Source organism: Erinaceus europaeus, chromosome 20 (genome assembly GCF_950295315.1).
Source record: "Erinaceus europaeus chromosome 20, mEriEur2.1, whole genome shotgun sequence".
In the NCBI taxonomy this organism is placed as follows: domain Eukaryota; kingdom Metazoa; phylum Chordata; class Mammalia; order Eulipotyphla; family Erinaceidae; genus Erinaceus; species Erinaceus europaeus.
Window position 1 is genome coordinate 53,169,121 of NC_080181.1, and position 20,875 is coordinate 53,189,995.

Below are 20,875 nucleotides of genomic sequence, written 5' to 3' on the forward strand. Positions count from 1 at the left end.
CACCACCGTTTATTCCTCCATCCCTCCCTGGGCAAGCCCTTGTTTCTGGCGGTGGCACTAAAACTGTGCTTGGCCACTGCAGCGCCATCACTGTGAGGGGCTGGGTGTCTTCCCCGGAGAGGGCCACCTTTGGATGGGACTGGACTGCTTGTCTCTCTCTGACCCTCTTGACTCCAGGGTCCAGTGAAGCAAAAATGCATGTTTCTGAATGTTTCCGGGGGTGGGCGTGGCAGGCACCTGAGTAATTGAAAAGAAAAACTTATGAACCAAAATCAAGAGGAACAGCCTTACGGAGACCATTCCTGCAGCATGGGCTGGAAAGTCAGGCCTCCCCTGTGTGGTCTTCACAGTTTGGCAGTGAGCTCCTGGAGTGGCTGCAGGCCCAGGTCTGGCCACTGGGGGGCAGCACAAGAACTCCTTTTCTGGAAGAGCCCTAGGCCCCAGTGCCCAGAGGAGGGGAGTGACTTCTGCAGTGTCTCCAGAAATGTCACACACTGTCCCCCAGGGACTCGTGGGAAATGTCACACTGTGCCTCCAGAGGGTCCCAGGTCGGTGAGAGAGCTGCTGGCTTCCCTCTGGTTGCTGAGCCCCACTTGAGGAGCCGTTTGATATTTGAATAAGGAGAGAAAGCTGTTTTCAGGCCTTCAGAGAGGTAGTAGCTGGCTCTGGTGGCCGGAGCTAGAGAGCAGTGCAGTCGGGGACCAGTCTCACCCACAGTGGGGGACACCCTTGCCGTTCCTCTCCGTCCCCTTTCAGCAGCGTCCCTGTCTGTCAGTCCCTCATCTTTCCCATCAGAAGATAAGAAATAGCACCTGGGGGGTCGGGCAGTAGCGCAGCAGGTTAAGCGCATGTGACGTAAAGCGCAAGGGCTGGCGTAAGAATCCCGGTTCAAGCCCCTGGCTCCCCACCTGCAAGGGAGTCACTTCACAGGCAGTAAAGCAGGTCTGCAGGTGTCTGTCTTTCTCTCCCCCTCTCTGCCTTCCCCTCCTCTCTCCATTTCTCTCTGTCCTATCCAACAACAAATGACATCAACAATAACAATAATAACCACAACAAGGCTACAACAACAAGGGCAACAAAAGGTGGGGGGACTGGCCTCCAGGAGCAGCGGATTCATGGTGCAGGCACCTAGCCCCCAGCAATAACCCTGGAGGCAAAAAAAAAGAAAAGAAAAGAAAAGAAAAGAGCTAGCACCTGGTGGGGAGCGTTGTCACTCAGCATCTGTGCACATCTGGCCTCCACCTTTAGTCTTCAGTCCTCACCTCATGAAACTTGTCCTTCCAGAACCAGATACTTAACACTCCCCCTAGACAAGGCTCTGGGGTTAAAAAAAAAAAAAAAAAAAAAAAATCTCGTGGCAAAATGCCTCTCGGGGCTAGCCAGCAGGTCTGGACCTACAGACTGGGTGCCTGGGACCGCATGTGACCTCTGACCTGGAAGGGTTTCTGCTGTCTGTCCTGTGTTGAGTAACCCTTGTTCTCTCTTCCCCCTCTCCCCACCTCCACGTCACAGAGGTGCAAGCTGTGCTGCTCAGGGACATTTTAGTCTTCCTTCAAGAAAAGGACCAGAAGTACATATTTGCATCGCTGGTAAGCCGCATCATTAGTCTCTACTGCCCTTGTGAACAGCACTAAGTCTGAGCACTGCAGCTGCCGTCCCTCCCAGGACAAGGTCCCAGGACAGTCCTTTGCCCAGTTTGGAGATCCGACGTGTGAAGGACTCTGTCACTAGAGTGTGTCTCACACAGCGGGTCCCAGAAATGCTGCTGATCCCTCATGTTAAAAACATGCCTGGAATCTTATAACCTGACCGCTTTATAACCTTTGTAACTCATGGCTTGTGATCAGTTCCCATTTGGACGTCGTCCTCTAAGAGAGAGAGAGGGAGAGAGAGCAGCTGACCTGACCTTCTCCTCACTCACCTCTCTTCTCTCCAGGATCAGAAATCAACCGTGATCTCCTTGAAGAAGCTGATCGTGAGAGAAGTGGCTCACGAGGAGAAAGGGCTGTTCCTGATCAGCATGGGGGTGAAGGACCCCGAGATGGTGGAGGTCCACGCCAGCTCCCGGGAGGAGCGGAACGGCTGGATCCAGAGCATCCAGGACACCATCAATGCCCTGTGAGTCCCCCTGCCCTCCCAGCAGCTCTGCTCTCATGCCGACAGGGCAGCCGCCGTGCACGGCTGACGGCTCAGGCATTTCTCTGTTCTGTTTCGGATGCATTAGAAACAGAGATGAAGATGAAGGGATTCCCAGCGAGAATGAGGAAGAGAAGAAAATGCTGGACACGAAAGCACGAGAACTGAAAGGTAAGGCAGCAGGGCCCGGGAGACACAGCTCACCGGCAGTGTGTGTGCTCTGTGCGTGTGGTCCTGGGGTAAGGCAGCAGGGCCCAGGAGACACAGCTCACCGGCAGTGTGTGTGCTCTGTGCGTGTGGTCCTGGGTTCCAGACAGCCTTGTTTGGTGCCTGGCCTGCAGTCACAGAAGATTGCTACAGGGGCCCCGACCTGCTGTTCCAGGGGTGTTCAAAAGGTGAAAGGAGTGAGTGGTTTTTTTACCAAAGGAGAAAGCACACCCGAGAATGTGCATGACCCCAAATCCAGGGACTGTCAGTTCTCGTCTCAGAACCCGTGTTCTTAGCCCCTGGTGGAAGCCTGTGCGCTCTGCAGAACGCCTGGCCCCTGCTGAGATGAAAACCTGAGGAGGTAGCTACTGAGGGAGAAGGATTCTCCAGTCAGTTATACACTGCCTGTTGCGTCCTGTGTTCACAGCTGCAGCACGTCTCTGCTGGCTGACCTCAGTCGACTGAGTTCCAGCAGCCTCGAGTCATCTTGTAGACATGGCCACTGGACATGTGTTGCTCCCCACTATGCAGATAAGAAGCCAAGGCCACAGAGCAGGCAGCCCTGTTGTTAAAATTTCGTAGGCTCTTGCCGGGCTGGCTAGCTTCACGGCGGGTAACAGAGACGCGGAGACAACGGCTGGGCAGGGCAGCTGTATTTCTTTATTCAGGAACAACGATTCATAAACTAAGACAAACTAATCACCAAACAGAACTCGGCTGTCTCTTTGCGGCGGCACAAGCACTCTCTCTCTTACTCTGGAACTCAGGAACCCTCTCCCTTACTCTCGAACTCAGGAACTCTGGAACTCTCTTACTGGGGAACCCTCTGAAACTCTGGCACTCTGGAACTCTCGTACTTGAGAGCCCTCTGAAACTCTTTCACTGTGGAACTCTCTCTTACTCTGTAACTCTGAAACTCTCGAACTCAGGAACTCTGTCACTCTCGAACTCAGGAACCCTCTCCCCGGGGTTCCTTGGGGCGGGGCCAAGCAGGCCCGCGAAATTAACAGGACTCATCCAATTCTCTTGGCGGGGGGGGGGGGGGGGGGGGGGGGCTAGGACAAACCAATGTAAAGCATACGACACAGCCCGGGGTCACTTAGCTCACAGGAGGGTCGGGGGAAAGAGTCCACTCCCTGGCTTCTGGCCAGCAGAGCCCAGAGCGCCTCTCTGCAGGGAAGTTGGCTGAGGGCAGGAACAAGGCCAGAGACTGGAGGCAGGAGTGGGTCCACCTTCTGGACCCCCAGTCAGACTGCCAGCAGCAGGAGTAGAGCCCCTCAAAGCACTGCTGGAGGGTATTGCCTGAGTCCGCAGAGAGGGGCTGGGTCTCAGAGACAAAAAGTTCCTGGCTTTGGTTAAAAGGGATCTAGGAGGGGAGAGCCCCACTGGGGGTGGGCGTCCAGGAAGGGGGTTGGATCTGAGAGGCAGAATCCTGTGTGTCCCAAGCATATTGGAGCCAGACCCTCAAGGGAAAAATAGGAGGTGCAGAAAGAAGGCGGTCGGGGGAGCCGGCCAGCCTGGGAAAGAAGGGCTGCAAGAGAAGAGCCAGGGGCGTCTTCAGAGGGAGAGAGGGACACGGCTTCAGAGGAGTAGGAAGAACCCCGCTAGAAAAGGACAGGTCACCTCAGAAGGAGCTGCTGGGGCATGAGGAGAAGCCAGAGAAGGGGTGAGCAGCAGACAGGAGGTGGGGTGGAAACAAGGGGGCAGGAAAGAGCCAGGGCAGCTGTCGAGGTGGAGGTCAAGGAACAGAAAGGTGGCGTGCTGCGTGCAGGCTCACCACAAGGCGGCGCACAAGCCCCTCATGCTCAGCCCCGTCCACTCACCAGCCTCTCCATCCGCCCTGCAGAGCAACTCCAGCAGAAGGACCAGCAGATCCTGCACCTGCTGGAAGAGAAGGAGACCATCTTCCGAGACATGACAGAGTGCTCCACGCCCCTGCCGGAGGACTGCTCCCCGACCCACGGCTCCAGAGTCCTCTTCCGCTCCAACACAGAGGAGGCTCTCAAAGGAGCACCTTTAATGAAGAGTGCAATCAACGAGGGTGAGTGACTGTCAGCCAGCCTCACACCACCCACCTCCCCGAAACCGGTTTCCACACCGGAATAGCCTCCCAGCTGGTACTTTTCCACCCGCAGAATGAGGCTCAGGGACAGAAGACAGCCCCCAACAGTGCTGTAGACTTAGTGTAAGTCAGGTGCCCGGGGGCAGGGAGTCAGTGTGACCAGACACCACAGCCGTCACTCAGGTCCCTGTACCTCAGGGTCTGGTGACTCGCAGCCCCTCCCGCCATCCCCTGCTCCACAGAGTTGAGCTTGGAGGGATCTGAGCTTCTTGCCATAGAGCTTCCTTCTCAGTTTGCATCTCATTCATGGAACACTTCTGTTCCCTTCCAAGCTCTGTGCCTCTGGGCTTGTGCTCCCTCTACATCACAGGGTCCAAAGTATCTGCTTGTCTCTTCTGTGACACACAGAAAATGCAGGATAGTGGCGTGAATGTTTGATGTTCCCTCTTGTTAGCAGTTACCAAGATCATGGATTGATTCAGGGTCTGCCTCTTCTAAGTGTAACCAGTACTTGTAAAATAATCTCATAGACTCAGACAGAAATGTTTTGGATGGGTCTTACAGCCGCTGTCACACTTGCCCTTGTTATAGCGTATCCTTATCACATCTTTTTTAAATTCTAAATCTGTTTTGCTATTAACACAAGACAGAGAAGCAGAGCATCTTATGCAGTGCTGGGGATCGAACTCAGCACCTTATGCCTGCAAATCTGGTGCTCAGACCAGTATGCCATCCCGTGCTCACCTGACTATCTTAGCCTTCTCATATCTTATCCTACACTCTAAAGGCTTAAGTTGTCCTCTTTGCCAGTAGACACTCTAGTTCTCTGAATCCTTGTTCTGGGCATTCAATGTAGTAGACTAGTGTGTGTGTGTGTGTGTGTGTGTGTCTGTGTGTGTGTGTGTGTGTCTGTGTGTGTAATAGTGGGTTACAAGATTGTAAGATCACAGTGTATAGTTCCATACCTCACCCACCACCAGTAGAATATCCTAAATTTACTCACTGGCTCTGTCCTACCTTAACCGTCAGTAAACTGTCAGACACACTCTGGTCACAATATGATCAAGACGTATTATCACTACTTTCTCTCCCTGAATAGTTGGATGAGGTCTGCACTCCCCGTTTCCAGCTGCTCCCTGTGGTCTCTCCTCCTCAGCCCTGGCCTGTGGTTCTGCAAGTGGATGCAGCCAGTGCTCACCACCAACTTAGCCCCCTCCTTTGTGCCCTCTGATCCCCCTCATCTGGTGGTTCCTCTGCCGCTGGGTCATTTCATTTTGTGACTTGGTGCTTTCTCTGCAGCAGTGCTCTGGAAATGAAGCTCAGCTGGTGAGATCTGAGAATTCAGACTCTGAGGCCGCTCTGGCCCCTGGAGCTCCCTGGCTCGGGGAGGAGACAGAAGTCCTGTGGGTGTCATGGCTGCTCCCTAACTGGCTGCCCTGACTTTCAGGGAATCCCCTCGGGCTACTTTGCATCTGAACCCAGAAGCCAGTAATCTCCCTGCCTTCCCTGTGCCCTCTCGCAATCCCTGATCCTCACGTCCATAAGGCTGAATCCCTGGGTTTCCGACAGACTCCCAACGAAAGCACGTCATAGCCTGGAGTCAGGCTCAGGGATGTCCCGACCACACTTTGGTGTGTTCCGTGGGCTCCTCTATCCTGCCCTGAGCAAGGACGATCAGTTCTGCACGTTTCCTGTCTTGCAGTGGAGATCCTGCAGGGTTTGGTGAGTGGGAGCCTGGGAGGCAGCACCCTGGGTCAAGCAGTGAGCAGCATGCTGGAGCAGGAGGGCGTGGTGGGCCCTGTGTCTCTGCCCCGGAGAGCAGAGACCTTCGGGGGATTCGACAGCCACCAGATGAACGCCTCCAAGGGTGAGCGCTTCCCACCAGTGTCCTTCCAGGCAGCCCTGGAGCGGGGGTCCCAACTAGCTACCCAGCTGCTGCTACCACACTCGAGAACCTCTGCCAGTGTCACATGTATTCTGAGAAATAAAACAAATGTCGTTGGAGGCCAGGTGGTGGTGCACCCCATTGGGTACACTCATTGACCATGTGCAAAGACCCAGGTTTGAGCCCCATCCCTGCTAGCAAGGGAAGAGCTTTACAAGTATTAATGCAGCTCTGAGGGTGTCTCTCTCCCTCTCTGTCTCCCCTTCCTCTCTGTCCCAGCAAATACAAATGGGGGGAGTGGTGGGGTTAGTAGCACCAGCACCAATCCCCAACAATAACCCTGATGGCAATTTAAAAAAAAAAAAAAAAAAAACGGTCCTGGGATATTGGCTGAGCTCTAAGCCAAAGAAGTAGTGACTCTTACTTTTCCTCTTAGCATCAGCTGAACTGTTGGTTATTCAGCTGCCACACCCAGTGGTGGCCCTTGTTGGCCGTTAATGGGATCCAGAAATATCCCTCAACTTGGCATGGTGTCTTCTTTGCTTAGCGAATCATATATAGACATGTGAAAGAAAGAACATGTGTTTCTTTCTCTGTTTAGGAGGTGAGAAGGAAGAGGGAGAAGATGCCCAGGATCTGAGGAGAACAGAATCAGACAGTGGTCTGAAAAAGGTATGTGTCTTGGGCACCTGGTTAAGTGCACTCATTACCAGGCACAAGGGACCCGTGTGTGAGCCCCTGCTCCCCACCTGCAGGGGGAAAGGCTTCACAAGCGGTGAAGCAAATACTGCAGGCATCTCTCTCCTGATCATCCCACCCCTCTTAATTTCTCTCTGTCCTATCAGATAAGAAGAAGGGGTGGGGAACCTGATCTCAGAAGCAGTGGATTCATAGTGTCGGCACCAAGCCCCACAGATAAACCCAGTAGCAGAAAAAATAAAAATAAAGTATGTGTCTCTGAAATCCACTAAGACTGTAACACTCCTCTGCAATTTCATAATCCTGAAAGTAGTCCACTTTGCTCATGTTTTCATATGTCCAACTTGCTCTTATTTCCTGCTGTAAGAGGGAAGCATGTGTGTGGACAGACAGTAGAATGAACAGACAGTGTTACTGGCCGTGGAGCCTGCCTGCCCCAGAACACCTGCTTGCTCTGGGCCATGCCAAGTCCATTCTTCTGCCGTGCCCCAAACCTACCTCACTCTTTGCCAGGTCTTAGCAACAACCCCCACACTCTGCTGCTGCCCTGCTGCAACAAGTGAGGGTGAGAAAGAAAGAAAACGGGGAGTCGGGCGGTGGCGCAGCGGGTTAAGCGCAGGTGGCACAAAGCGCAAGGACTGGCGTAAGGATGCTGGTTCGAGCCCCCAGCTCCCACCTGCAGGGGAGTCGCTTCACAGGCGGTGAAGGTGAAGCAGGTCTGCAGGTGTCTGTCTTTCTCTCCCCCTCTCTGTCTTCCCTTTCTTTCTCCATTTCTCTCTGTCCTATCCAACGATGACGACCTCAACAATAATAACTACAATAATAATAATAATAATAAACCAAGGGCAACAAGAGAAAATAAGAAAGTAAATATATTTTTAAAATTTAAGAAAGAAAGCAAACAGGATCACAGTGTAGCCTAGACATAGGCTGATCACAGATTTTGTCTCAGGACCTTTCTTTTTAATGCATTTGTTTCGTGTTCTAGGGTGGAAATGCTAACCTTGTATTTATGCTGAAAAGAAACAGTGAGGTAAGGACACAGTTTTAACGGATCTGGGTTAGGACGTGCACCTTCATTTCATGGTCGGGTTCTAGGCATGCCCTAGACATACACTCATCAGCTTTCCCTCCTGGGCCTGTCTCCTCGCACCCGGGACCTCCTCTTGGGATCCTGCTCACCAGACTGGCCCCAGGTCTCCGTCCTTAAGAAAATCCTGGGTTCTGACCAGCTTCTCAGCTCAGTCACTCTGACTGTCAGTCTGTCAGTCTGCCAGTCTGCACGGAGTTCTCTGGCACAGCTCCTGCAGACCCGCCTGCGGGGGCTCGGCTCACAGGCCGCGCTGCTCAGGTCCTCTTCATCCTGCCGGGACCCTGCCTGTTGTTACTCCCCCTGCTGGACCTCACTTGCTTCCCCTCTTCTTGATTCCTTCTCCACCAACCCATGCAGGCCACCACCAGCTCCTTGCGGACTTGGCCCTGAGCACGTGGCTGTGTGCGACACTGGCTGCACTGCAGCAGCTTGTCATGGGAGCCCCTCTTGGTATCTGGGGCTCTTAACATAGTTTCTTCTTTTGTGTGTCTGACCAGGCTTATCACCTGCCTGGTGACTCAAATTGAGGGGGGCGAGAGAAAGAGAGAGACGCCTGTAGCACCTGGTTCACCACTCATGAAGCTTCCCCCCTGCAGGTGGGGACTGGGGTCTTGAACTTATGTCCTTGAGCATAGTAATAACTCCCTGAGGCACTTTGAAATTTCCAACAAGGACTCTTTCTCTCTCCCCCCCCCCCACAACAGCAGGGGATATTGTTTTCTCACAAAGTGACCCTCAGTGTGACAGATTAGAAAGTAGCTCTGCACTGACTTTCTGCTGGTGGCTTCTCCCCTGGGCTTAGTGAGCATGGCTGTTCTGGGGGACCTCTCATGAGGGGGCCACGCTGTAAAGACTCAGCCAACATCAGCCAATCGTTCTTAATAAATGGAGAGAGATCACAAGTTTAAATCAAAGGTTTAAAAAAAAAATCGGGGGTCAGGCAGTAGCTCAGCAGGTTAAGCACACACATGGTGCCAAGAGCAAGGACCGGCATAAGGATCCCGGTTTGAGCTCCCAGCTCCCCACCTGCAGGGGAGTCGCTTCACAGGCGATGGAGCAGGTCTGCAGGTGTCTGTCTTTCTCTCCTCCTCTCTGTCTTCCCCTCCTCTCTCCATGTCTCTCTGTCCTATCCAACAACAATGGTATCAACAACAACAATAAAACAACAAGGGCAACAAAGGGGGGGGCAAAAAAAATCTACCAATAATTTGAAAAAATGTCCAAAAGTAGAAAAAAGAGAATGAGGAACAATCCAATTCTTGTCTCAAGACTTAGCGGACTGTCTGAGAGCAGTTCTCTGAGCCTGTCTGCTCTGTTGACTTTTGAGGGACTTGTTGCTATGTGGCATCTCTGGAGCCCTCAGTTTGAAAACACCCTTCCCAGCACTGGCCACCTTGGGGCAGGGACGGGTCCTCCTGTGGGCCGGGCTCTGAGACAGTGGCCTGATGACGTGTCCCTGTGTGTTCCCCGCACAGCAGGTCATCCAGAGTGTGGTCCACCTCCACGAACTGCTCAGCTCCCTACAGGTACAAGCCTCTGTCCCTTCTTCTCCTGTGCAGCTGGCCCGGGTTCTAAGCTTTGCAGTTTGCTTCAGGGCAGCCAGGTTCTCATCCTAGAGGGTCACCCTCAGTAGCCCGAGAAGTGACTCCACGTAGCTTAGCACTTAAGAGGCCCTAGTGGGGGAGGGGTGCGGGGGGGGGGTGGAAATGGCACACACTGTCTACAGCAGGCCGGCAGGAGATGAGCTCAGTCCAGGGAAGCCTTGGGAAGTTTGGAGTCTATGTCTAGGCTTTTGAGAGGGTGGCCTTGGGCAGACAGCCACTAGGTCTCGCCCAGCAGGTGTGCATGGGGTGGAGGTGATGGGGCTCCCCCTTCCCCAGAGAGCACACCTTGCACCCAGTAAGCGCGCACCCCTCGTGGCCCGGCCAGTGACCTCTCTGCAGGCGCCCAGGAGGGAGGTAGTGGGCTCCAGGCACCAGCGCCCTGTCCCCCCCCCCCCATCCCCAGGGCGTGGTGTTGCAGCAGGACAGCTACATTGAGGACCAGAAGCTGCTGCTGAGCGAGCGAGCGCTGTCACGGAGCGCGTCGCGGCCCAGCTCACTCATCGAGCAGGAGAAGCAGCGCAGCCTGGAGAAGCAGCGGCAGGACCTGGCCAACCTGCAGCGGCAGCAGGCGCAGCAGCAGGAGGAGCAGCGGCGGCGCGAGCGCCAGTGGGAGGCGCGGGAGCGCGCACTGCAGGAGCGGGAGGCGAGGCTGGCGCAGCGCGAGGACGACGTGCGGCGGGGCCAGTGCGAGCTGGAGCGCGAGCTCGAGGAGCTGCAGCAGCGCAAGGGCACCTACCAGGGGGATCTGGAGCGCCTGCGCGCCGCCCAGAGGCAGCTGGAGCGCGAGCAGGAACAGCTGCGGCGAGACACAGAGCGCCTGGGCCACAGGCACGACGCCCACCAGGTGAGAGGACGGGCAGGGGCTGGGGGCAGGGTGCAGGGGTCTCCTGGCAGAGCCTGGGGGGCAAGGTGCAGGGGTCTCCTGGCAGGGCCTGAGGGGCAGAGTGCAGGGGTCTCCTGGCTGGGGCTGGGGGGCAAGATAGAGGACTTCCCCCAGGTTGGGACTGGAGAGCAGGAGCCTCTGGGCTGGGACTGGGGGCTAGGTGCAGGGGTCCCCCCAGGCTCAACAAAGGGCAGGGTACGGGGTCCTCCTGGACTGGCACTGGGGGCAGGGTGTAGCAGGCAGGGGTCACTCAGGCCTGGACAACTGGGAAGGAAAAGTGGCCCCTGCCTTCACCTGCTGTGTCTGCATTTTCACCTGAGACATTGATGAGGATGGGGACACCAACACCTGGCCTCAAGAAGCTAACAGCAGATCTGCAGGGCCAGCCTCAAGCTCTGTGCCACGTGAGGGGTCAGGGATTCACACACCCAATGGAGTGTGCTGCCCTCGGCCGGGGCAGGGGCAGGGGGACACACCCAGGATCCCATGGGGCCTGGCACTCCCAGATGGCAGTGAGAAGCACTCGGTCTGACTTAATAAAAGGACCCAAGTAGTGGATTCTAGGGTGTCACACTTACAAATCAGTCCTCTGCCAGCAAAGAGAGGAGGCTGGTGCTTCCAGAAAAGGTGGTAGCAGTCTGGACACAGCCTCTGTTCAGGCCTCACCTGCACCCCACCCCTCTTGTGCCAAAGCCTTTCTCTTTCTCTGTGGCTGACATTTCCCAGTAGAGGGAGTTGCTTTTGTGTTTCCTGCACCCTGATTCTGGCAAGAGGCCCAGCTTCCTGCAAAGGTTCTCAGACATAGTGGAGCAAGATCAAGGGTCCTGTTTATATACTGAGTGAAAGACCACAGCACTGAAACATTCTTCAGTGTGGTGGGGGCCAGGCTTGAGCCCTGGTCACACAGTGCAAAGCAGCCACACTATCCAAGTGAGCTATCCACCCTGGGCTCTGCTCTTTATCACCCAAGGAAGCCGCGCAGCTGGGAGACCTCCACCAGGGAGGAGGGAACAAGCTACCGTAGGGCCTGACCCTGAAGTGCTGCTCCCCCACCCCCATGAGTAGAAGCAGCCGTCCTTGTTTCCTGGAGAATCTGAACCGTGTCCATGCTGGACCTCCGCGTGGTCAGGTCCACGTGACAGGAGTAGTGACAGTGGTGGTGGTTTTCAGGACAATATCGATGTTCGGGGGGGGGAGGTAGTGGATGAAGCTGAGAAGGTCTAATCTTTCTACCCTGGCGGTGACACCCCCTCCCCCAGCAGGCTCCAAGCATGGGTGCCCAATGTGGGTGCCAGCAAGTTGACTCCCCTCCTCTGGCTTGCGCAGGTCTCCCACTCCCACACCAAGCTGCTGCGGATCCCATCTTTCCTGCCCAACCCTGAGGAGCCCCAGATAGCCCCCACCCCCTCCATCTCCAAGTCCACGTCCTTGGACTCTGAACTGTCAGTGTCCCCAAAACGGAACAGCCTCTCTCGGACACACAAAGACAAGGGGCCTTTTCACATCCTGAGCTCCACCAGCCAGCCAAACCGGGCACCCGACAGCCAGGCCCCCACACCTGCCCCTGCACGTCTGTTCGGGCTGGCCAAGCCCAAGGAGAAGAAAGACAAAGAGAAGGAGAAGAAGAAGAAGAGCAAAGGCAGCCGTGCCCAGCCCGGCGGTGAGTTGCGCCTCCCAGCAGCGAGCCCCAGGCAGGAATGGGAAGAGGGCGCCACTAAGGTGTGAGCCTCTGTCACCCGCCCCAATAGCTCCAGCCCTCCACTGCAGGTGGACATGAGGGTCTCAGCTCTGGGGATGAAAGCCACCCTGAGAGTGCACAGTCCTCATCCCCTGGACCAATGAGAGAAACAGCACGGGACTGAGTCCTCTGGGTGCCTACCCCACCAAGAAGTAGGAGATGGGAGCTCAGAAGGGCTGAGGAGTTTGCATCCCCTGAAGCTCCTGTGCAGGAGGCCAGAGAGAACAGTCACAGAGCTACCTGCCCAGGAGCTAAACTCCTTCTCCCTCGCTCCCCCTGCAGATGGCCCCATGGCAGAAGTCTCGGCGGAGGGGGAGGAGATATTCTGCTGACCCCTCCCTGACCCAGCGGCCTCCCCACTCTGCCTGCAACAGCTCTTCCACCTGACACAATGCCCGGGCTGCCCTGGGACCTGGCAGCAGTCGGTCTGGAGGAGGGCACAGCCTACTGAAGGGGTCCCAGCAGCCGTGGGCATGGCCTCTCTCCAGGCATCCAGGTTCACGGGACTCTGCCCCGTCTCTCTCCCAGGGAGCGCTGCCTGCCAGGCCTGGCTCCGGAATGCCCACCCCTGCCCGCAACGCTCACCTCCCCCATTCTGCATGTGTGTTCTGGGCTCTCTTTAGAAGGGACGACAGGCGTTGGTGACACCCCGGCCGAGAAGGCTCCAGGCCTGTAAACAGCACCTGCTCCAGGCCCCGATGGGCGTATTTAGTGTCCTCATCAAATCCAGGAGCAGGCCTGTCCCAGACTGGCTTCCCTGGGTGTTAGAAGGGTGTTCTGGGCCTCAGAGGCAGACAGACCTCGAACACCCGCCTTTGCTAGTGTGACACTTTTTGGTTGTCACTAACCATTCAGAAGTGACCACAGCCTCCTGCTAGGTTGTCCCCATCCCAGTCTGGACAAAGCCAGGCCCAGTGTGTCCATCAGCACCAGCCAGAGAGGTATGGTCAAGTTCCGCAGCAAAATCTGGTTCCTTAAACCATTGTTTCCTCCTCAAGTACTCCTGGAGGCAAGCGCTCCTGTGCTCGAAGTGCTCGTGTCTCTCCCTCTCTCTCTCTCTCAGTCTCCCCCCCCCCCCCCACTGAGGATGTTACAAACACCTGTTTCTTACTTCTCCACTCCATTAGTCTCCCGCCAAGTCCTGGCCTGTGTCCGCTCAAGGCCTGTCACCAGCTGGACTGCACAGGACAGGTCCCTGGGAACGGTTCCCCCACCACAGCACCTGTTGTTGCCCCCACCCTCTGGGGTGTGGGGAGGAAGAGCCTGGAAGATTCTTTGTTCAGAATGTGGCCTTTGATTCCTGTTTTGTTTTTTGTTTCCATCCCTCAAGAGCATGGTCTCGGGATAAAAACAAAAACAAAACAAGATGTGTAACCTGGTGCTTGTGAGGCGCTGCGAGCTGGCCTTGCAGCTGGAGAGCTTTATCTTTAGTTTATTTGAAAGAGGTCTGGTTTAAACTCAGTAGCTTAGATTTATTTATTATGTGTGTGTGCGTGTACGTGTGCGTGTGTGTTCACTGGCCAACGGTTCCCACCACCTGCTCCCTACTGAGCGGGTGTCTAAGTGCCTCACAGGCCAGAAGACCTTTGGGCTGCAGAGGGGTAGGGGGTCTCCTCCTCTGACCAAGAGATAGGTAGGCCCCCTCCTCGCCAGCCCCTTCGAGCTAGACTGTTTTTCACGGGCATGCCGTCTGGGCCTTCAGAACAAAACCAGCGCGTTTTCTCTGGAAACCACGATGGATACCCCACTCCCTCGAGACCCTGAACTGCAGATGGTTAAGTCACTCCCTTCCCCCAGCCCCCTCGGCTCCAATCTGCTGTCCCTGTCACTTGCTCAGGCTCCCCCAGAGCAGCTGTGCTGACAGGAAGGGCCCCTGTCTCTCTGGGTTACCGGCAAGAGGGGGCCCTCACCCCCAGCCAGCTGAGCCTCACGTGAGCAGGGCTAGAATCAGGCCTCCTACAACCCCGGCGGCCGGTGCCCAGCTGAATCCATCCTGCAAGGGAGACCCGACTTCCTCCACCTATCTCTCTCCTCTGCCCTGAACTTGCGGGCTGCCTTGGCACCATGCTCCAGGGAGATTCACATCCCTCCTTTTGTCTGCCCCCTTCAACCTAGCACCACCAGACCCCTGATTGTTTCTGGGGGGCAGGGGGATGATAGAGGGAGAAGCCAGGGCTTCCAGAACCTAGTGGGTGTCCTGGGAGGCAGCTGCGTCTTGGACACCCCATCATCTCAGCCACCCCAGCTGGGTGGCACATGCACTTTTAAATGCATCAGTTGGCACCATTTCCGAGACAATCACCAGTCAACCCAGAGGCTTAGAAACGTTCAAGTCCTCATAGTTCACCTTGGCTGACACCCACCCTCTGTCCCCGCAGAATTTCCCAGGAGAAACCTCACCCAGGTCTGAAAGGTACGAGTCCTGCCTTCTCCTCCTCCTCCTCCTCCACCTCTCGCCTCAGGGTAACATCACTCAGAGCTGTCCTCCTTCTGCTCATCTTCTCCCTGTAGTAGTAGTAAACAGGGTATCCAGGTGGGGACCTGTACCCTAGGGTGGGTGGAAGGGAGGTTAGGAAAATAGGTTTTGCCCAGAATAGAGGGAGAGAAGAGCTGTCTCCCATTTCTGTGGTTAAGATGCTCACTTCCTGGAGCTGGGGCTTTGCAACTGGGGGAGGGGGCAGGCCTTGGGAGGGGCCTTCCACAGCCCAAAGAAGGTTGGGAGGGATCTGTGGTGACCCCAACACTGCAGACCCCTCTCTTGTACACAGGGACCTGGACAGCCCCCTCCATAGCAGATGGTGGGCCACCCTGGACAGGACCCTGGGGACACCCCAGGCTCAGGTCCTGACTCTGCCTGCACACAGCACAGCCTTCCCAGAGAGCCTTCCCACTGGAGGGGGACAGGCTCACAGGAGCCCTCCAGCCCCTTGTCACCATCTGACCCATGAGGGCACCCCCCCCTACCCCCGCTGGGAAACAGACAGGGCAGGTGACCCCAGATGCCTCCGCTCTCTCTCACCTCCCTGCCACACACACCCTGAGCATTTCTGTCCCGGGTCCGCCAAGGTAAAGCGGGGTTCCACCCAGACGCTGTATATTAACGTGTAATTATGTATAGAGTAAAGCAGTTTATATGAACTGTAAAGACGTTTCTCAGTGTTGGCCGGCGCTCCGCCGCCAGGTACTGGCTTTGTATTTTATTTAACTTCCTTTCTAGTTATCTGCTGCCTCCTGATGCCTGTAAAGTCCCCTTGGCCCCTCGAAGAATAAATGTCCTATTGAGTCTGGACTGTGGCTGTGAAGCGTTCCTGTCCCCCCATGCCACCTGGGGGTTCCCCACACCTCTAAGGAGAGCTGGTTTCTGCACTTGGGGGCAGGGGCAGAGCACCCCCAGACTGGCACTGTGGGCTCCTGTGTGGCGTACACACCACACCCACTCCTGCTAAGGGACAGCTTTGCTGCAGATGCTGCTGTGAGAGATGTGGCCCCCGTGGGCAGCTGGACTCATCCCACCTCCCTTATCTGGGACTCGGACTGACGTCAGAAAGCCTGGGTCCCTGCTGCCTCCTCCAGGGCCACCCCTCCTGCAGTGACCCCAGAAGCACAGAGGCTGAGTGCTCTGTGGGCCTGCCAACAGACATGTCCCCTGCCTCGCTGGGAAACACTGATCCTTTCTGAGCCTCTCACTGTCTCTGTTCCAGCTGCCCCCTCCCCCACGGATGCACGTCCTGCGGTGGGGAGGGGGTGTCCCACCAGGAGAGTGGTTCCCACGACCTCCATCCCTCACACAGCCCTCCGGCTGGATCCGAGCCAGCCTGGCAATGGAGCAGCAGGGCACACAGCCAGGGGCTCCACAGAGACGGGGCCCCATTCAGTGGTATCCCCGCCCCCACCCTCCCCAGAGCCTCTGCCACAGTATCTCCTGCCAAGTGGCTCAGATAAAGGTGGCACTTTCTGTGTGAGTGACAGCCCGGGCTTGTGGTTAGTGGCTACCGACCGGCTTGGGCCAGTGGTGACAATGCCACAGCACAGAGAACTCAGCCAGAGTTGGGGAAGGGGGGAAGGGAGACAGGACTTTAGAAAGGACACCGGCTCTGAGTCCTGGGCTGTGGTGCAGACTGGGCCAGCATGGGAGCCCAGCCCCCACCCACATGCCCAGGGCTGATGTCACCCTCACAGCCACACACACCCCACAGAGTTTCCTTTTTTTTTTTTCTTTTTTCTTTATTTATTCCCTTTTGTTGCCCTTGTTGTTTTATTGTTGTTGTTATTGATGTCATTGTTGGATAGGACAGAGAGAAATGGAGAGAGGAGGGGAAGACAGAGAGGGAGAGAAAGAGAGACACCTGCAGACCTTCACGGACCTGCCTGTGAAGCGACCCCCCTGCAGGTGGGGAGCTGGGGGCTCGAACCAGGATCCTTCCGCCGGTCCTTGCACTTTGCGCCACGTGCGCTTAACCCGCTGCGCTACCGCCCGACTCCCAGGGTTTCCCTTTTAACTTAAAATCCCATTTATTAGGGTTCTCCTCGGACCTTGCCATACCCTGTGGGTGTTCCCAAGACCAGAGTGGAGGGAAAAGAGGTCTGGACCCCATCTGGGAAATGTGGGCCCCAGAGCCCCCCTACCCCCCACTCCAGGGAGGACTCCCTCCATGTAGTGGGTTCTCAGCACAGCTGCAAAGGGCCTCTGTGAAGCCAGCCTCCTGCCTCCTCCCTGGGTGAGGGGGGATTCCACTGGCTGCTGGGAGCAGGTCTGCTTTTCCCCCTCACTCCTTTGTCCATGGGAGTCCCTAAAATCCTCAGCCACCCACCCCCACCCCCAGGCAGACCTGGCCTGTTACCTGCCTTACCTTCTCCTTCTCAGGCCTTCCTGGGCACCTGTGGCCTTGGTCTCTGCATGCAGCAAGAGGGGCCTGACTCTGGCCACGGAGAAAGCTCCCTGCACTGACCAGAGCCAGGAGTGAGGGAGGGGCTTGGAGGGAGCCACGTTGGGGTCCTCTGCTCCCCCTGCCCTGGGGACACTGCACTCAGACTGGGGAAACTTGGAGTGAGTGAAAGAACACAGTCTGAGCGTCAGGTTCTCCCCTCCAGTGGCACAATGACCTTGGGCAAGTCCTTGTCAGCCAGATCATGGGGCCCGGCTGTCAGCCCCCTTATTTCTGAGTCTTTCTGGAACTTTTCAGATTCCAGGAGCAAACACGGGAAGAGAGACCCCTTGTACCCCTTCCTCCCTCCCTCCTGGCAGCTGAGGAGCACGCCACACACACACACACACACACACACACAGCTGAGTCAGGACAAGCCACACAGGCACCTTCACAGACAGACTGCTTCCTTCTGGGACTGTGGAAGTGGCACAGACGCCAGTGAGCCAGAGAGAATGGGGAGTGACCCTCACTCAGACAGGTAAGCTCTCGCCCCCTCTGCTCCAGACAGTCATGGGGTGAGGCACCGGTGTGGTTAGGAGGTGCTGACCATCCCCCAACTGACGTGGGCTCACTGTGCTGCCTGAGCATAGCTCCTTCCTCTCTCGAGGGCCAGAAGTTAAAGGTTCATCCAAAGTCTCTGCCTCTGTACACAGGCTGCACTGAGCCACGGCCGGCCGATGCCCCAGGGGCCTTTGCTTCCCCCTTTTCAAGAACAGGTGAGTGTTGTGTGGGGTCTGCTGTGTGGATGTGCCAGCTCAAACCCACCCACAGCTTCGTCCTGGTCTGGGCCCCAGCCTGGTGGGGAATACAGGTCCCCCCAGCCACACCTGATGGCCTGTGAGATGGCTCAACTGGGCAGTGCACCTGCTTTGTCTTGCTCACAAGGTGAGAGCCCTGCGCCACTACACTGAGGAAGCTCTGGTGCTGGTCTGTCCTTTCCTCTCTCCCTCTGTGTGTCTGAAGAGTGTACCTACTAAGTGATGTCAGCAGGCCTGCCACAGGACAGTCCTTGTTCTGTTGCCAAGAAACAACTAAAGACCTTCCAGGAACAGGTCTTCACACTCCCATGGAGAGAATCACACAGTAAGGGGTGAGCCTGAAGCAGCCCTGAGACTCTAGAGACCACCCCAGACTGCAGCAGATGCCCAAGAGACAGAGGCAGACAGACAGACACGCACACACGGAGAGAAGCTGCAGGAGATGGTTTGGAGGACAGACATGGCTGAGCTAGGACCTGAGAGAGCATGCACTGTGTGAGACTGGCATCCTGGGCCCCGCTGAAGCCCACATGGGGGCTCTGAGGTGCTCTACAGAACCCCAGCAAGCAGGGCAGCAGAGCAAGAGCTTCAAGCCCCCACCCCAGGAGATCTCTGCCAGCACCAGGAAAGGTTCCAGCAGGGGACACTGCTGAATCTCAGCACTGGGACCCCCACAGACACACCCACAGCAGGACCAGTCACATAATCCAGGAGACCCCTGCCTTTGCCTTCACCCTACTGACCGCAACAGCAGCATTCACTCGGTTGCCTGCGCATGTAAAGCAAGCAACAGTAACCAAGTCAGTAGTCGATTTAAATATATCCATCCATAGCACCACCTGCTGGAAGAGTCCAGGATATGCAGCTCAGCTCTATGTTGCTGATCCAGATTCCAAATGGGTAACTCAGCATAATTAGTGGTATAATGGTGAGCAGAGCTGCCTTCCAAATGGGTAAATACAAGGTGACGTATTCAAAGGCATGCACGGCTTTATCTTCCTGTGTTTATTGTTGTTTGTTGTGTTTTTTTTTTTTTTAAGATGGAGACAGAATCAGAGAGAGCCACAGCACCAAAGCTTCCTTCAACGGGGGAGGAAGGGTCAAACCTAGGTTGCACATATGGCGAAGCAGTAGCGGCACTATCCAAGTGAGTCATTTCACCCACTTGAGTTTATCTTTCTAAGTGACAGAGAATTCAGAAAAGCTATCATGAACGGGAGATACAGGAAAACGCAGAAAAGCAACTCAGTGAGCCGGGGGGGGGGGGTGGTGGTGGCAGAATGAGCAGAATATAGAAACTGGAGCTTTAAATAAGTAATAGAGACTTGGGTTGTAAAGAACTTGATCAGTGAAATTTTTTAAATGATAGAAAAATGTATGGAAATAGAATAACAGCCAGACAAGTCGGTGAGCTCAACAACAAGCCTAAAAATGATCCAGGTAGAAGAAGAAAATTAAAAAATGAAATAAAATAAGGACACACTACAGGGTACCGGGAGGTGGTCTACCTAGTTAAGCACACGTACTACCAAGTTCAAGGACATGGGTTTGAGCCTCCACTCCCTACGTGTAGGGGGTCTGCTTCATGAGTTTACTTTTTCATTCAGAGAGAAGGGCAGTGGAGAAGACAGAAGCAGATGAGGAGACTCCAAGAGAATCAGGTCCCCTGAGCACTGTGACACTCCTCGGTGATGCCGGGGTTTGAATTTAGCTGTCTTTCAGCTCATAAGTGTAGGCACTTTTTTTTATTGCTTCTTGGCCTTTTGGCTAAGATCAAGTGAAGTGGAGGTATTTTATTTATTTATTTATTTATTTTGACCTAATTCACCACTTGTGAAGTGATCTCCCTGCAGGTGAGGAGCTGGGGGCTCAGACCAGAATCCATGCACCAGTCCTTGGCGCTTTGCACCATGTGCACTTCACCGTCTGCGCTACCGCCCGGCCCCAAGTGCTGGTTTTGAAATTCGTGCTTGTTTCCTGAAGCAGGCCTACAGTGCGATAAAATGCCCTCTTAGCTTTTCCGCACCACCCAGACAGGGGTCTGTATGGTGTTCTCTGTTCCCGTGGTGACTCAAAGGGGAACATTCACTATGTCCGGAGCCCTTGATGTCCTCCAAATGGAGAAGGATGTCCTCAGTACCTGGTAGCGGGAACCCACCTCGGTGGCACCAACCTTGATTTCCAAATGGAGCAGTACACCTACAAGAGGAAAAGTGACGGCATCTACATCAAGGGCCCCAGACATTTCTCCCCCCTCTCTGTATCCCCTCCTCTCTCAATTTCTCTCTGTCCTATCCAATAACAACAACAACGATAAAACAACAAGGGCAACAAAAGGGAAAAAATAGCCTCCAGCAGCAGTGGATTCCTAGTGCAGGCACCAAGCCCCAGCAATAACCCTGGAGGCAGAAAAAGAGGCAATAATTAAAGCGGAAATAAATGAAATAGAGATTTAAAAGATGCTTCAAAAGCTCAGTGAAACATGAGCTGGTTCTTTGGGGGGAAAAAAAAATCACAAACCTTTACCCAGACTCACAAGGAGAGAAAACACAAAATCAGAGATGAAAAAGGTGAAGTTGTAACATAATAGAGAACCACAAATGATCCTAAGAGTATTGTGAACACCTATGTGGTAACCATTGGACAATCCAAAAGGAAGACACAGGTTTGTATAAACAAACAGTATTCCAAGACTAAGGTGGGAAGACATAAAAGAAAATGAATAACAAGAAAGGAAATTCAAACATTAACACCCTCCCCCAAAAGTAAAAGCCCAGGACCAGACAGCTTTACCAAGGACTCCTGCCAAACTTTCAAAGGTGGTTTAATACCTATCCTTCTCTTAACTCTTGCAAAAAAAATAAATAAACAAAATAGAAGAG

General features: G+C 55.0%; 1 protein-coding gene and 1 pseudogene across 14 annotated transcripts in view; both read left to right on the top strand.

Moving 5' to 3' along the window:
- Positions 1 to 15,596, top strand: part of AKAP13 (A-kinase anchoring protein 13) — a 323,919-nt gene extending 308,323 nt beyond the window's left edge. For 12 of the 14 annotated variants that reach the window (XM_060179361.1, XM_060179363.1, XM_060179365.1 and 9 more), the window contains 11 exons: positions 1,513 to 1,589; positions 1,937 to 2,118; positions 2,225 to 2,307; positions 4,190 to 4,384; positions 6,108 to 6,272; positions 6,892 to 6,962; positions 7,978 to 8,022; positions 9,558 to 9,608; positions 10,090 to 10,530; positions 11,896 to 12,229; positions 12,590 to 15,596. In XM_060179361.1, coding sequence (XP_060035344.1) covers positions 1,513 to 1,589; positions 1,937 to 2,118; positions 2,225 to 2,307; positions 4,190 to 4,384; positions 6,108 to 6,272; positions 6,892 to 6,962; positions 7,978 to 8,022; positions 9,558 to 9,608; positions 10,090 to 10,530; positions 11,896 to 12,229; positions 12,590 to 12,639 — 1,694 coding nt within the window. In that variant the 3' untranslated portion in view covers positions 12,640 to 15,596. The remainder of the gene's footprint in view (positions 1 to 1,512; positions 1,590 to 1,936; positions 2,119 to 2,224; positions 2,308 to 4,189; positions 4,385 to 6,107; positions 6,273 to 6,891; positions 6,963 to 7,977; positions 8,023 to 9,557; positions 9,609 to 10,089; positions 10,531 to 11,895; positions 12,230 to 12,589) is intronic. The other 2 variants (XR_009546608.1, XM_060179364.1) reach the window with 2 other exon arrangements.
- A 4,144-nt stretch (positions 15,597 to 19,740) lies between these two features.
- Positions 19,741 to 19,878, top strand: LOC132535193 (U2 spliceosomal RNA; annotated as a pseudogene).
- The last annotated feature ends 997 nt before the right edge of the window (positions 19,879 to 20,875 follow it).